This window comes from Propithecus coquereli, unplaced genomic scaffold (assembly GCF_000956105.1).
Source record: "Propithecus coquereli isolate 6110/MARCELLA unplaced genomic scaffold, Pcoq_1.0 Scaffold32, whole genome shotgun sequence".
NCBI lineage: Eukaryota > Metazoa > Chordata > Mammalia > Primates > Indriidae > Propithecus > Propithecus coquereli.
Window position 1 is genome coordinate 5,196,293 of NW_012148841.1, and position 12,739 is coordinate 5,209,031.

Consider the following 12,739-nt stretch of genomic DNA (forward strand, 5'->3'; position numbering starts at 1 on the left):
AATAACTTACAATGATGAACACAGCATCCTAATCATATCTTATAGCATTTTATAACAAAGATTTTTAAAAAATCTGTACCCAGACACAACAATAATTAAGGAATAATAAGATTAGAAAAGTATGATTGTGTGATATAAAGAGAAATATATATTTGGTCTTTGCCCAGGTTCTAGGCACAGAGCTTCTAAAACCCTTGGAATTTCCTGAATGAGAGGGCTGAAAAGAACATCTTTTGTTATTCATAAGCCCCTTTCAAACATACCAGAGTTTAAACTAATGAGGTAACTCTTAGTGGGCCCCTAGATAGATTTAGGATGGGGACTAGTTAGTTGCCAGAGAAACCACCAATGTGATTAGAGGACCTATTCCCTGTCCCTCCAGGAAAAAGAAAAGGTCTGGAGATTGAGTTCATCATCAATGGCCAAAGATTTAATATTTCACACCTATATAATGGAACCTCCATAAAAAATCCTAAATGGTGGAGTTCAGATAGCTTACAGGTTGGTAAATGCATCCATGTGCTGGGAGGGTAGCACACCCCCAACTCCCCAAGGACAGAAGCTCCTGTGCTTGGGACTCCTCTGGACCTTGCCCTATATACCTCTTCATCTGGCTGTTCATTTGTATTCTTTATATCCTCTATAATAAACTGACAACAGTTAACTAAAGCAGTTTCCAGAGTTCTGTGAGTCATTCTAGCAAATTATCAAACCCAAGGAGGGGACACGGGAACTCCCAATTTACAGCCAGTTTTCAAAAGTACAGGTGGAAACCTAGGACTTAGACTGGCATGTGAAGTGGGAACAGACTTGTGGGACTAAGTCCTCAACCTGTTGGGTCTGCACTAATTCCAGGTAGTGTCAGAATTGAATTGAATTGTAGGATCCCCACTTGGTGTCTGGACAGTCGGGTGATTGGTTGTTGGGTGGAGCAGACACCACCACACATTTCGTGTCAGAAGTGTTTTGAGTAGAAACAATTCAGAAAAAGTAATAAAAATTTTGAAACTGAAGTTAAAACGTTCTAAAAAAAGAATTGTTAAATATTGGTTAAGACAAATATAAAACAATGACATCTAAAGAAAATCTCAAGAAACTTATTATTGACAAAATCAATATCAACAGTGAAAAATAACACAGATTATAATCTATTTTTGTGCATATTAAGTAAATCAACTAGAAAAAAAAGAGAAGGAGAGTAGTATATAAACTACCACAAAATCAGAAAATGCTCTTCATTTTTTGTGATATGAAAAGAATTCATTAAATTTTTTTATGATGATCACCTGATCCCAATCCTTACTTTGTCATTCCCCCTTTTATAAACCACGTTTTCATCCTGTAACTTTGGTATCTTTATTTCTCTTCTATTACATCTCAAACTCTTTATATGTAATATCACATGTTTAGAGTCCTAACCTTTATATTTTATCCTACTGGAAATATATTATAGTAGAAGTATAGTTAAAATTAAAGAGAAACAACTATCTATTATTCAAAATTTCCTAGCCATAATACATGAATCACAATTAGTCATTCATTCCTTACTGCAATATCCTCTGACTTCTCAATGGTCTCCTTAGATTTCTCAGTTAAGAGCTCTTTGCATATGACTTGTACTTTAAATCTAGTTCCAGAAGGTTCAAGTCTTTGGCAATAATTAGAGGTAAAAACTCTTGTAGGATGTTCTGATCATGTCTATTTTCTTTTGTTTAAGATTCCCATTAAGTAAGCATTTTCAACCACGGCATTTATCATTAGTTCTTGATTTTAACCACTCTCGTCCCTGACAATTAGTTAGATATGGGTACAAGATCGAACTATATTGACTATCAATGGAAATTTACAAACAGAAGTTTAGAAATAACTATATTAACAGGATATTTTAAACACAGTAGTTGACAAAAAAAACCATTTTCAAAGACTAGTTTCTTACTTAGAATATTATCCTGAAGAAACACTAGATGGGAGACTGTTGTTGGATGTGCATTTTGATATTGAAACTACTGAAAAAATACACAAAGCCAAAGCTTGAATTTGGAGTCTATTTACTTTTCATTCTAGTAGAAAACTCTAAATACAATGTCACTAAGTTTTTTTAAACTGTGCATGGCAAAATATTTGATATACTGAAAATTTCTAAAAGGTATCTTAAAACTTAGAAAGAAAGATATTTATATATAAAAGCCACCAAATAATTGAATGAATGGAAAGAAAAGAGGGAGGGAAGGAGGGAAGAGATGATCATACAAATGAACGTGCATAGGCAAAAAAGATGGTCTATAAATGCATGGATGAGAAAATCTGGAAAATGGTTTTATCTCCAACTCATACTGTACTACTGAGTGCCCCATGAACATCTCTACCTAAATATCCCTTGCAGGTATCCCTCATTATCTTGTAAGAAAGCTGAATAGATGTTACCACTTCCCATTTCAGCTCTGATGAAAGTCTTGTTAGAATCAGACCTCTCACCGTGTTGCTGTAAAAGTAGCCCAGCTGCTTGTTTATAGGCTACAGACAAAATCTCAGAGGACGATTCTATATTAAGCAAGTCATACCAGCTCTAAAAATCTAGGATTATTCAAACTCATGAGAATAAAATTTCATCTTTAAAAGAAAGCTGAAAACAGTGAATCACCAGGTAGTAAATAAAGGGGAAGAAAAACATTTTGATTGGTCTCCTGGTGTCTCAAAATTTTGTTAACCAAGTATGGTCCAACGCACAAAGAAAAGCCATTCCTAACTTGGACAGGGACTTTTGCTTTCAGTTGTGAGGGAGTAAGAGGATCCAGAAATACTCTCCTGTAATAAACAATTAAAAATCAAACATAATACAGAAAACAACTATTTTCAGATATAGAACAACAGGCAGTAAATAACCATGTTACCTGAGAAAAGGGAAACAAATGAGGTGAGTCCTACTACCAGCCAGGCTTTCTAACAAGAGATAATTTTAAGGCTGGAGTACAAGGAGAGTTCCAAAAGGAGCTTATTAATTTCACTGAGTTGAAGAGACAGAGGCTAGAGTAGAGGGAGCTAAGGCAGCTAGAATTTGCAGGGCAGAGTACCCAAAGGGAAGGAACTATGCAGAAAGAGCTCCAGAAATCTGCACAGGGGTTCCCCCTCAAGTGTTAGCTGAATACCAATCTGTGTATGTATATAGTAAAACTCCATAAAGCCAAATAAGAACAACTTTAAGGGAAAAAACAATTATTGGAGACCTGTAAGTCAACTAATTCCCAAAGCTCACACAGGGCTATGAATCTTTCATGCCACCGGTCAGAATGCAGAGACTATGGTGAATACATGGAGCATTCAGAAGGACTATGTCTTAGAAATGGAGCTGAAATTAGACCTGGAATAAAGGATACTCTAGATATTCTCTCCAAAAAAGCTTAAAAATAGCAAAGGGTCAAATATATCTACAAGTAATTATAAATGCTTACCAGAAAAAAAGTCTAATGACAAAAATACAATGTCTACAATTAAATAAAAAAAATACTAGACACATGAAAAAGTATAATGGATACCCAAAATGGAGAAAAATTAGTCAGTAAAAACAAACCCCAAATGAAAGAAGTAACAAAATTGGTAGACCAGAACATTTAAACAATTATTATAAACATGTTCACATGCTCAAGGATATAAAGGAAAACAAAAGCATAATGAGATCTGTAATGAAAAATTACAGATGAGATTACAGAAAAATTACAGGATAAGATTAACTACAGGTTAGACCTTTGTAGAAAAAAGGTCAGAGAACTTAAAGACAGAGAAACAAAAAACTATCCCAAATAAAACACATGAAAAAAAGATTTAAAATTTAAATAGAGACTTTCAGTGGGACAATATCAAGTGGTTGAACATACCTATAATGCAGTCCTACAAAAAAAAAAAAAAAGAAGAAGAAGAAAAAAAGGAGGGGGCAGACAAAGTATTTGAAGAAATAATGGCAGAAATTTTTCCAAAGTTGATGAAATTATACATCCACAGATCCAAGATGCTCGACAAATCCCAAGCAGGATAAACAATAAAAAATATTTTCTTTGTTGTCATTTCTTTAAAGCTAAAATAATAATATGATGGGGTTTATAATAAATAATATTATGAAATCTATAATAAATGTAGAAGTAAATGCAGGACAACAATAGTACAAAGGTCATGAGGTAGGACATCACAAATCATTAAAATCTCAGAGTTATCAGAGCATACTTAACTTATCCTCACTGATAAAATCACTGAACAAAAAACCTGATCAAGTGCATTATAATTCTTCTGAAGAAAAAAATACATCATCAAAAGATGAGTAGTCTGCATTGGTAAAGACCAGAAAACAAGACTTCCAAAGTGGGTCCCTAGCCATAACTGCTAAGAGGAGAGGTGTCCTTAACATCAGATACCATATTACTGAAGATGACATATGTATCAAATTATTACAAATGGATGACATTAACCATTAAAATAGTGGTTAACCTTTGTTCTGGTTCTATGCTTACTCACCTCAACCATAATAATTTTAGCTTATCAATTCCTGCTCCCTTTCTGAATGGCTTTTTGTCTGATTATAGTATTTTTGCTTAAAGTAAACTTGATATGTAATAGGACCTACAATTTAATAATCAGATTTAATGTGGCTCCATTATATACTTTTCAAAAATCTAACATCTTACACTAAAATTAACAAGACCACTTCAATTTTGTTCTCAAACTCTCTAGTATGATGCTTTGTATCTTTACTTTTTAAAAATTTTAATCAAATTCTATAATTATATCATACTTTAATTGAACTTCGCTAAGATATAGAAAATCAGCATTTTTAAATAATTTTTCCTAAATTCTAAATAATTTTTCAGTACTTAAATCAAAGTAATGAAAAATAAACCTAAACCTAGAATGGATCACGAAAAAATTGAACTACAGTGATGATATAGGTACAAAGGAATTTTTTTACTGAAATCCTTTGATTTATTCTTTTTCTTCCTACCCTTTTCTCTTTTCCTTACTTAGTGATTTTCATGGAGGAGAAGTAATTGAAAAAAAGGACTCCCTTCATCTATTTTTGGTTGCTTTTTTTAAAAATCTCAGTTAATTAGCTAAGGCAGGGGGTGTTATTTGACTGTTCCTGTGAAAATAGGCAAAAATGTGTTAATCTTAACAATGAATGCTTACAGTTGATTACTTCAGAAGGATAGTGTTAATGAGGCCAAGGTCATGGAATGCTATTTTTTTCATTGCTTGCTAACCATTACCTTATGCTTCACAGTTATAATCTTTGAATCAGTATTACCTTTGTATAGTGACAGCCTAGTATTAATCTACAAAGCTATGTAACAACACAAAAAACTCTTGTGTTCTTTCAAAGACAAAGATCATCAGGATCTATGAAATTTAACATTAAATACAACCTCCAAGAAAATAAGACACACAAGGGCTAGTAGTTGGTACTTTAACAGTTACAGTAATAAAAAATGAGATTTACAGAATTAAAAGATGTAAACCCAATACAGTACTTAGCCTAAGTATGTGGCAAATAAAGATTTCAATACAATTTTAATATGCTTTGCCAATCTTGTCTGATTCTTATTTGTAGGGATGTTATAATAAAATATATATACATCTTAATGTGCTGACTAAAAAAAATGATGAAAATAACCATTAGCACAGATATGTGAGAGCTGTTCATTCAAAAAAATTTAGTAATTATATAACAATAACCCCTCACAGTTCCAAAATAAAAATTTCATAAATGCAGAAATATAAACATTTTATTTGAGATTGGCAGCCAATCTTAATAGTTTAAGATACAAAAGTATTCCAATTTGAACATGCTAGCTGAATCTTTCTAACAACACAAACTATTTTACTGAATATCATTTGCCAAAACAATGTTTTAAAATTTACCTATGCTATAATCCGGGAAATACAAGACAAATGGCTCAAAACATCCAGTATTTGGACGAAACTTTTCCCAAACAATTTCACTGAGAAAGATAACAGTCACATTTCTGTCAGTCTGTAAAAGAAAGAGACATAAAAGTAACTTTGCATTTAAAAATCTTAAAGCAGTAATTCCACTTGGATTTTTCTTTCAAATAAACCCCATAAAGTTCTAACATATAAAAAATCACTTGCATATTAATAAACCATATTTAGAAAACCTAATCAAGGAGCTCATCCATTTGCAAATTTTCATACATAATTACTTGGAATTTCCATTAAACTTGTAGGTTAACTGACACTTCAGTTACTCATGAATGCTAGGACAGTCATGCAAGGACTTATTTTATAGAAATTAAAAAACATATTTTCTTGAATAATTAAGACAAAACCCTTTTATGGGAATGTAACAAAAAATCATAAGCTTTCAATCAATCAATAAACAAAAAAGGGCAAAACTCAGCACTTCCCATCATTAAAATGACTACAGCAACCCAGAGTAAAAGAAATATGGAGTTGAAGAAAAATAGACATGCCATACTATATAACCTCATAATACTACTAGGAAAATTTAAGGTTTTTTTAAAGGTTATTTCTACACAAATTATTGAGTAAAACTGATACTGAATATACATTAAAAATATAAACTGTGAGTACTGGTATCTAAAACACCACCTATAAGTAAAACAGATGTCTTTTGAAGCATATTTAGAAATTACAATTAATACTCCGAAAAAGAATATTACATTAAGAGAATAAGCTTAACATGTCTGTATCCTTCTACACAGTATGCACAAATGCCCCATGCATTGTTAGCTAGAATTTATCTGTACACACCCTCTGCATTCTCAAACAAATTTTTAATTTTTTAATATTCTTTTTGACATTTCCTAAGCTGACAAAGCAGATGTGACAGCTGTTTTCATCTATAAGTATTCTTAGGACTACTCTCACATATAATTTGCTCTATACTTTTACTGTCATTTACTATTTATAGATTCCTAACTTGTAGGAATATGCCAATTTTCATTATTTAGAAAAACTTTCTTTTGGTTAACAAAGACAGCTGAGTTCAATAAATAAAAAATTCCACAGAAAATCTAGCATCTTTATGAAAGAAGAGGAAAAAATTTTAACTTTCAAATGCTTTTTCTGTCTTATAAACTCATTGATTTTTAAGAATCTGAGTTTATTTCCATGGGGGTAAAAAAGTATGCTCTAACCATAATCCTAATTACAAAGCATTGAGTTGTTTTTGCTTTAAAATACAATTAATGTTAGATGTGTTCAGGGTGGGAACCCGAAAAGTATGTACAGAACAAAATGCAGTTAATGGAAAACTTAGATAGTGGTCATAAAGCCTGTGAAAATAGCTGCAGCAGTCTGGAGAGTCTGGAGGTTGTAACTCTGACCACACACAGCAATATCCAGGACCTCAACATTCCTATCCCCCCTAACAAGGACAAAGTTACCCCCCCCACCCTGCAGGATGAGACCAATGCAGGGGTCCCAGAAATTGGTTGTTTGAAAAAAAATTTATTACAGCAACTATTCTGGCCCAGTTACTCACGCCCCCTGGAAAAACCCTCTATAAAATCCAAGGCTCTCCCCTTTTCTCTTGTGGATGCTCTTTTGGCCTCCACCCATCTATACCCCGGTGCTCAAAATAAATAGCATTTTGCTACACTTGAGGCTTTGTATGTCTCCCTCTTGGCTTCCACCCTAACAATTATCTAAAAGCATTTTATAAAATCAGTTAAAAATATATTAAGAGGTTAAAAAAAGGATATTTATCAGTCTGAAAGGATTTTAAATTGGTAATGTTCTCAACTGTTCATCTTGAAGTACTTTTAGTATACAACAATATCTATCATAATTTAAATTTCCTTTTACTCAGATACTTAATATAAAAAATGGGAAATGCTTTCACTAGATTTCTCTTAAATGAAATACATTTTTAAAAGTCAAGCATGTTTTCAGAAATGTCAAAACAATTCTCTTTACTGGTGGAGCTGAGAGTACAGTAAATCTTTTTCATTTTCATCAATTTCTATAATTGAAACTAAGAAATGGTGAAAAGACTAACTATTGTGAAGGGACACTCGATCAACATTACTGGGCATGTGGAGGAAAAAATAGGGTAATCTACACTGAGAGGGCAAGTGGACAAGAATGTTCTCTGAATACCAGATGAGGAGGCCTCCAGCAAAGCAATGGGAAATAGTGGGTGAGGCTATGCAAAAAAACCCACAGAGGAAACAAATAAATAAAAGGAAACAAAGTAGGAGACATCTACTCAAAGAAGCCAGGTCTCTGGTCTCAGTAATAAAATGTGGAGAGCTAATGAAACCAGAAAAGGCTAAACTGTGTGAGGTTAACTTCCAGGATAGGCCACCAACAGCTATACTCACTCTCCTCCTGTCCTCTCTACACCTCCTCTCCCTGACTGTTACTAAAAGCAAACTTTAGGAGTTTGCCTTAGGCATATAATGATTTCAATGGCACCTGGAAGGCCTTTCTAAACTTCTAGCAGTTTCTCAAATTTGAATAACGTATTTAACTTTGAAAAGGGAGAAATGCTCTAGGCACTTCTACCCAAATATTTGCTTAATTTTTATTATAATGTTACTTAACACTTTAATACATATAGACATAAAACTATAGGTATAAACTAGTTATGCTTGAAGCACTTACAAAATTATAAAATCAAAATAAATTTGTAAATCAAATACAAACTATAAAACCAATAAAATTTAAATTAGTATTAACTAATATGATGAATGGTATCATTTTGCTTAAACTACATCTTTGCTCTCTTTGTGAATATGGTCCTAACAGGAAACAGCAATGCTTTTCAGTTAAGCATTCCTATGCTAATTGATATTGGTGAAGACTGAATTCTCTCACCAATTTTCTTTATTCACACTACTACAAAACTCTATTATTTGACTTTCACCTATGCATAGTAAGTCCATTCCTGTTCTTTTCTTATTGGGCCATAACAATCACAGTAGCATATTAACACAGGTAAGTTTAAGTCCTTGCTTAATGCTGTTGATAGTTCCCTGGAAACTATAACTTTAAGTGAAAGGACATAAAACAAAACCCATTTTTTTCTCAACATTATAATGACATGATGTTGAAGGAAATGTTCCTCGAGGACCTGCTATACTTCGGTTCACTTAACGTTGCAGTTTCCAAGAACCTATTGACAATGTTAAGTGAGGACTTACTGTACTATTTGCTGCCAACACAGTTATAAATTGAAATACAAAACTGAGTTCTGACATTGTGTGGCCATAAGATAGAAATCTAGATGGTCCAAAATAGCCATATCACTCTTTTTTTAGATTATTGAAATAAAAAGGAAATTTAAAAATCCTTTTGAGAGTTCAAAGCCTGGCCCCCTGCTATTTACTCTAACAACTAAATTCTTTTAATAGAAAGCTGTTAATCACTTCACAATTAGAGATAAAAAGCTAAAATAACTGAAGAATAAATGTTATCAAATAATAAATTGATTTTACTATGAAAAAATAGTACTTTACTCAGAGAAATGCAAATTAAATTATACTAAAATATTAATTCTCACCTAGCAGATGGCAAATGAAAAAATTTGACAGCACAATCTATTGATTAGGTTGTGTGGAAAAACCACTCTCATACATTACTTACCAATTCTTGTAACCTAAGAAACCCAGGCAAAAGATTTGCTTCCATATCTCTTAGATACTCTGCTTTATCTAGAACCTTGAAAAAAAAAAAAAAGTGCAGCATCAAAATCAATTTACAAAGCCCTTTACAAAATGATATGGTTTGAATGTATCCCCCAAAGTTCATGGAAACTTAACCCCCCAATGCAATAGTGTTGGAAGGTGGGGCCTCATAAGAGGTGCTGTCCTCATGAATGGATTAATATTGTTATCAAGGGAATGGGTTAGTTACTGAGAGTGATTCTGTTATAAAAAGGACTTTAGCCTCCTCTTGCTCTCTCACTCTTGCCCTCTTTTGCCCTTCCACCTGTCACCATGGGCTGAAGCAGAAGGAAGGCCCTTGCCAGATGTGGACTCCTCAACCTTGGACTTCCCAGACTCCAGAACTGTGAGAAATAAAAGTCCTTCCTTTATAAATTATCCAGTCTGTGGTATTCTACTATAGCAACACAAAATAGACTAAGATAAAAAACTTACATAATACATTGCAAAATTCAAAACTTGAACTTTACATGTTATAAGGAAAAACTATAACTTCTGAATTCACTTTTAAAATGTTATTTACATTTGTAGAAAGACAAAGGTTTATTTTACGGGCACACTACAAAAACATTGATGATGTAAGGTGCCCTGTGGATATTTTCCTAGATAGATAAGAAATAAAGCCATGTGCATTTTTTATTCCACTTGATAAAAGATAAATGTCTACCATGTACTGAAAATTAAAGGTCTTTCTGATCCAAGAGAGACAGAAGTTGGTTCTGAATTTCATTATGTAGAACTTTTCTTGCTTGAACTTTTTAAATGCTTGATAAACCTTATTTAACTAACTGGATAACTGATTTTAAGAAAGATGAAATTTTTCTTCAGTATAATGATAATACTATTGGGGTTATGTTTTTTTTAAACATCTCATCTTGTAGAGATAAATAGTGAAGCATTTACGGAAACATGATACAATGCAAGGAACAGTGTGACTGGAGTACAGGTGTCTTAAGTTTGGCCACAATAATTATTGTGACTGGGTGATAGGTACATTACACTATTCTCTTGACTTTACATATGTTTGAGATTTCCATAATAAAAAATGTAAAAAAAGGTTTTAAGAGGTCATCACCAGTCCATAAAAAAAAAAAAATCAAGGTCTTAATACTACCTAAAATATTTAGTCCAACTTTCGTTCCCCAATAGCCTTCCACACGTTGATTTTTGCATCAATTGGTGATCACTACCTATATCTATTATTTCACTAGGGACTGCAAAATTGTAATCTTCTATTATTCTTTCTATACTTATTGGTAGATATTTTTCTAGAAAGAAATTGCCCTCATCCATGATAAGGCTACCAAGAAACAGAGTTCACTTAGGACAAGAGGGATAAATGTTTGATTCTTTCCGTTTATTTACCAATTTTCGGAATAATGAGTTCATGTCTGTATTAGTTTCCTGTGGTGGTTGTAACATTTTCACAACCTTGCTGGCTTAAAACAGACTTAAAATTTATTCTCTCACAGTTCTTAAGCCAGAAGTCCAAAGTCAAGGTGTCAGGAGGGCCACACTCCTTCCAGCGGCTCTAGGAGAGAATCCACTCCTAGCCTTGTCTAGCTTCTGGTAGCTGCCAGCATTTCTTGGCTTTGGCTACAGGACTCCCATCTCCAAAGGCCAGATTCTTCAAACCGCTCACTGACCCCACTTCCTGCTGCTTCCGTTACCTGGCTTTCTCCTCTGTATGTGTTGGTGTAGTTAAATCTCCCTCTGCTTCCCTCCTATACTGATACTTGTGAATGCATTTCAGGTCTACCCAGATAATCAGGTAAATCTTCCCTATCTTAAGTTCCTTTACTTAATTGCATGCGCAGACCCTTTTTCCAAATAAGTAACATTTATAAGTTCCTGGTATCTTTGGGGGTCTACTGCAATGCCCTAGTAAATTAAACTCCCAAAATAACCAATAAGTTGAGTTATGATTTTTGTTTAGTATTGTTATGAATTTATGGATTTTAAGACATCTAATACTTATTCCCATCCACTGAATTCATTATTCTTTTTGATGGTCAACTTGTCCTATCTTTGGCCAGTGGAAGCCCCTTTAAATTGGCTTCTATGTCTTTTTTAAGAAGTCATCAATAGTTTCCCAGCTTTCCAGAATGGCAAGATGTTCTAGATTCATCTCGTACATTTTCTGCCCAGAACTAAAATTACTCTTTCCCCAAAGAAATTTGTTTTTTCCCCAAACGTTTATACTTTATTAATAAATCTTATTGTAATTATCATTTAAATTGGGAATAAAGTTAAAATGTAGTAAATATATTTCTCTGAATAATTCAAATGTTTTATATCTGTTTTATTAATAGCTTGAAACAATGTATAAGAAAAATAATAATTATTTCATTCCTAATTTAGACAAAATAAATCTAAAGTTATTTGCTGCTGCAAAGATATAAATTAGTTTCTCCACTATGCATTCCTATTATGAAATTTCCTATTAATCTCCATTTAAATAACTCTCTAATACAGAACAGAGATTAATTCAAATAAATGGGTCCATTTTTTATGCCCACTTTAATGCTAAACACAAAGCTAAACAGTAAATTAATAGTTCACTCTTCTGGTTTGATAATAGTTAACCCATTGTAATTAATTATTTTATGGTATTCTAATGAATGATCCTTCTTCAAAAGCAATTACCAGGTAACTAATATTCAGAGAAGTAAAAATTCTAATTCAGATCCAAATATTTTTCTTAATAATTTACACTAAGGCATTCTAAGACTCTCAATTTGTAAGCTAGTTTACTAAACAGAAAACATTTTTAGCCACCTTTCTATACCATTTCGTAAGTATTCAAGCTTACCAATTTAAATATTAGCCGAATATTCTATAGATTTATTCTACAAAATGGTCTACACCAAATACCTGCAAACCTTTCCACCTTTAACATTTAGTCAACTAACAAATACTTATAGAACACCTACTTTGATCCATTGGACCCAAAAAATGAATAGGGCTGAGGACTGAACTCTGACTTTTTTTCTCCTGCCCAAATTCCTTTCTAAGAAGCCTGATGAGTCATGCCTTACAAACCA

The 12,739-nt window shown here is 32.8% G+C and overlaps 1 protein-coding gene across 1 annotated transcript in view; it reads right to left on the reverse strand.

Moving 5' to 3' along the window:
* The window catches only part of ORC5 (origin recognition complex, subunit 5), a 79,791-nt gene that overhangs the window by 55,962 nt on the left and 11,090 nt on the right, over positions 1–12,739 (reverse strand). Inside the window, exons 4-5 of the mRNA XM_012650303.1 lie at positions 9,616–9,690; positions 5,905–6,016 (exon numbers count right to left, since the gene is read on the reverse strand). Coding sequence (XP_012505757.1) covers positions 5,905–6,016; positions 9,616–9,690 — 187 coding nt within the window. The remainder of the gene's footprint in view (positions 1–5,904; positions 6,017–9,615; positions 9,691–12,739) is intronic.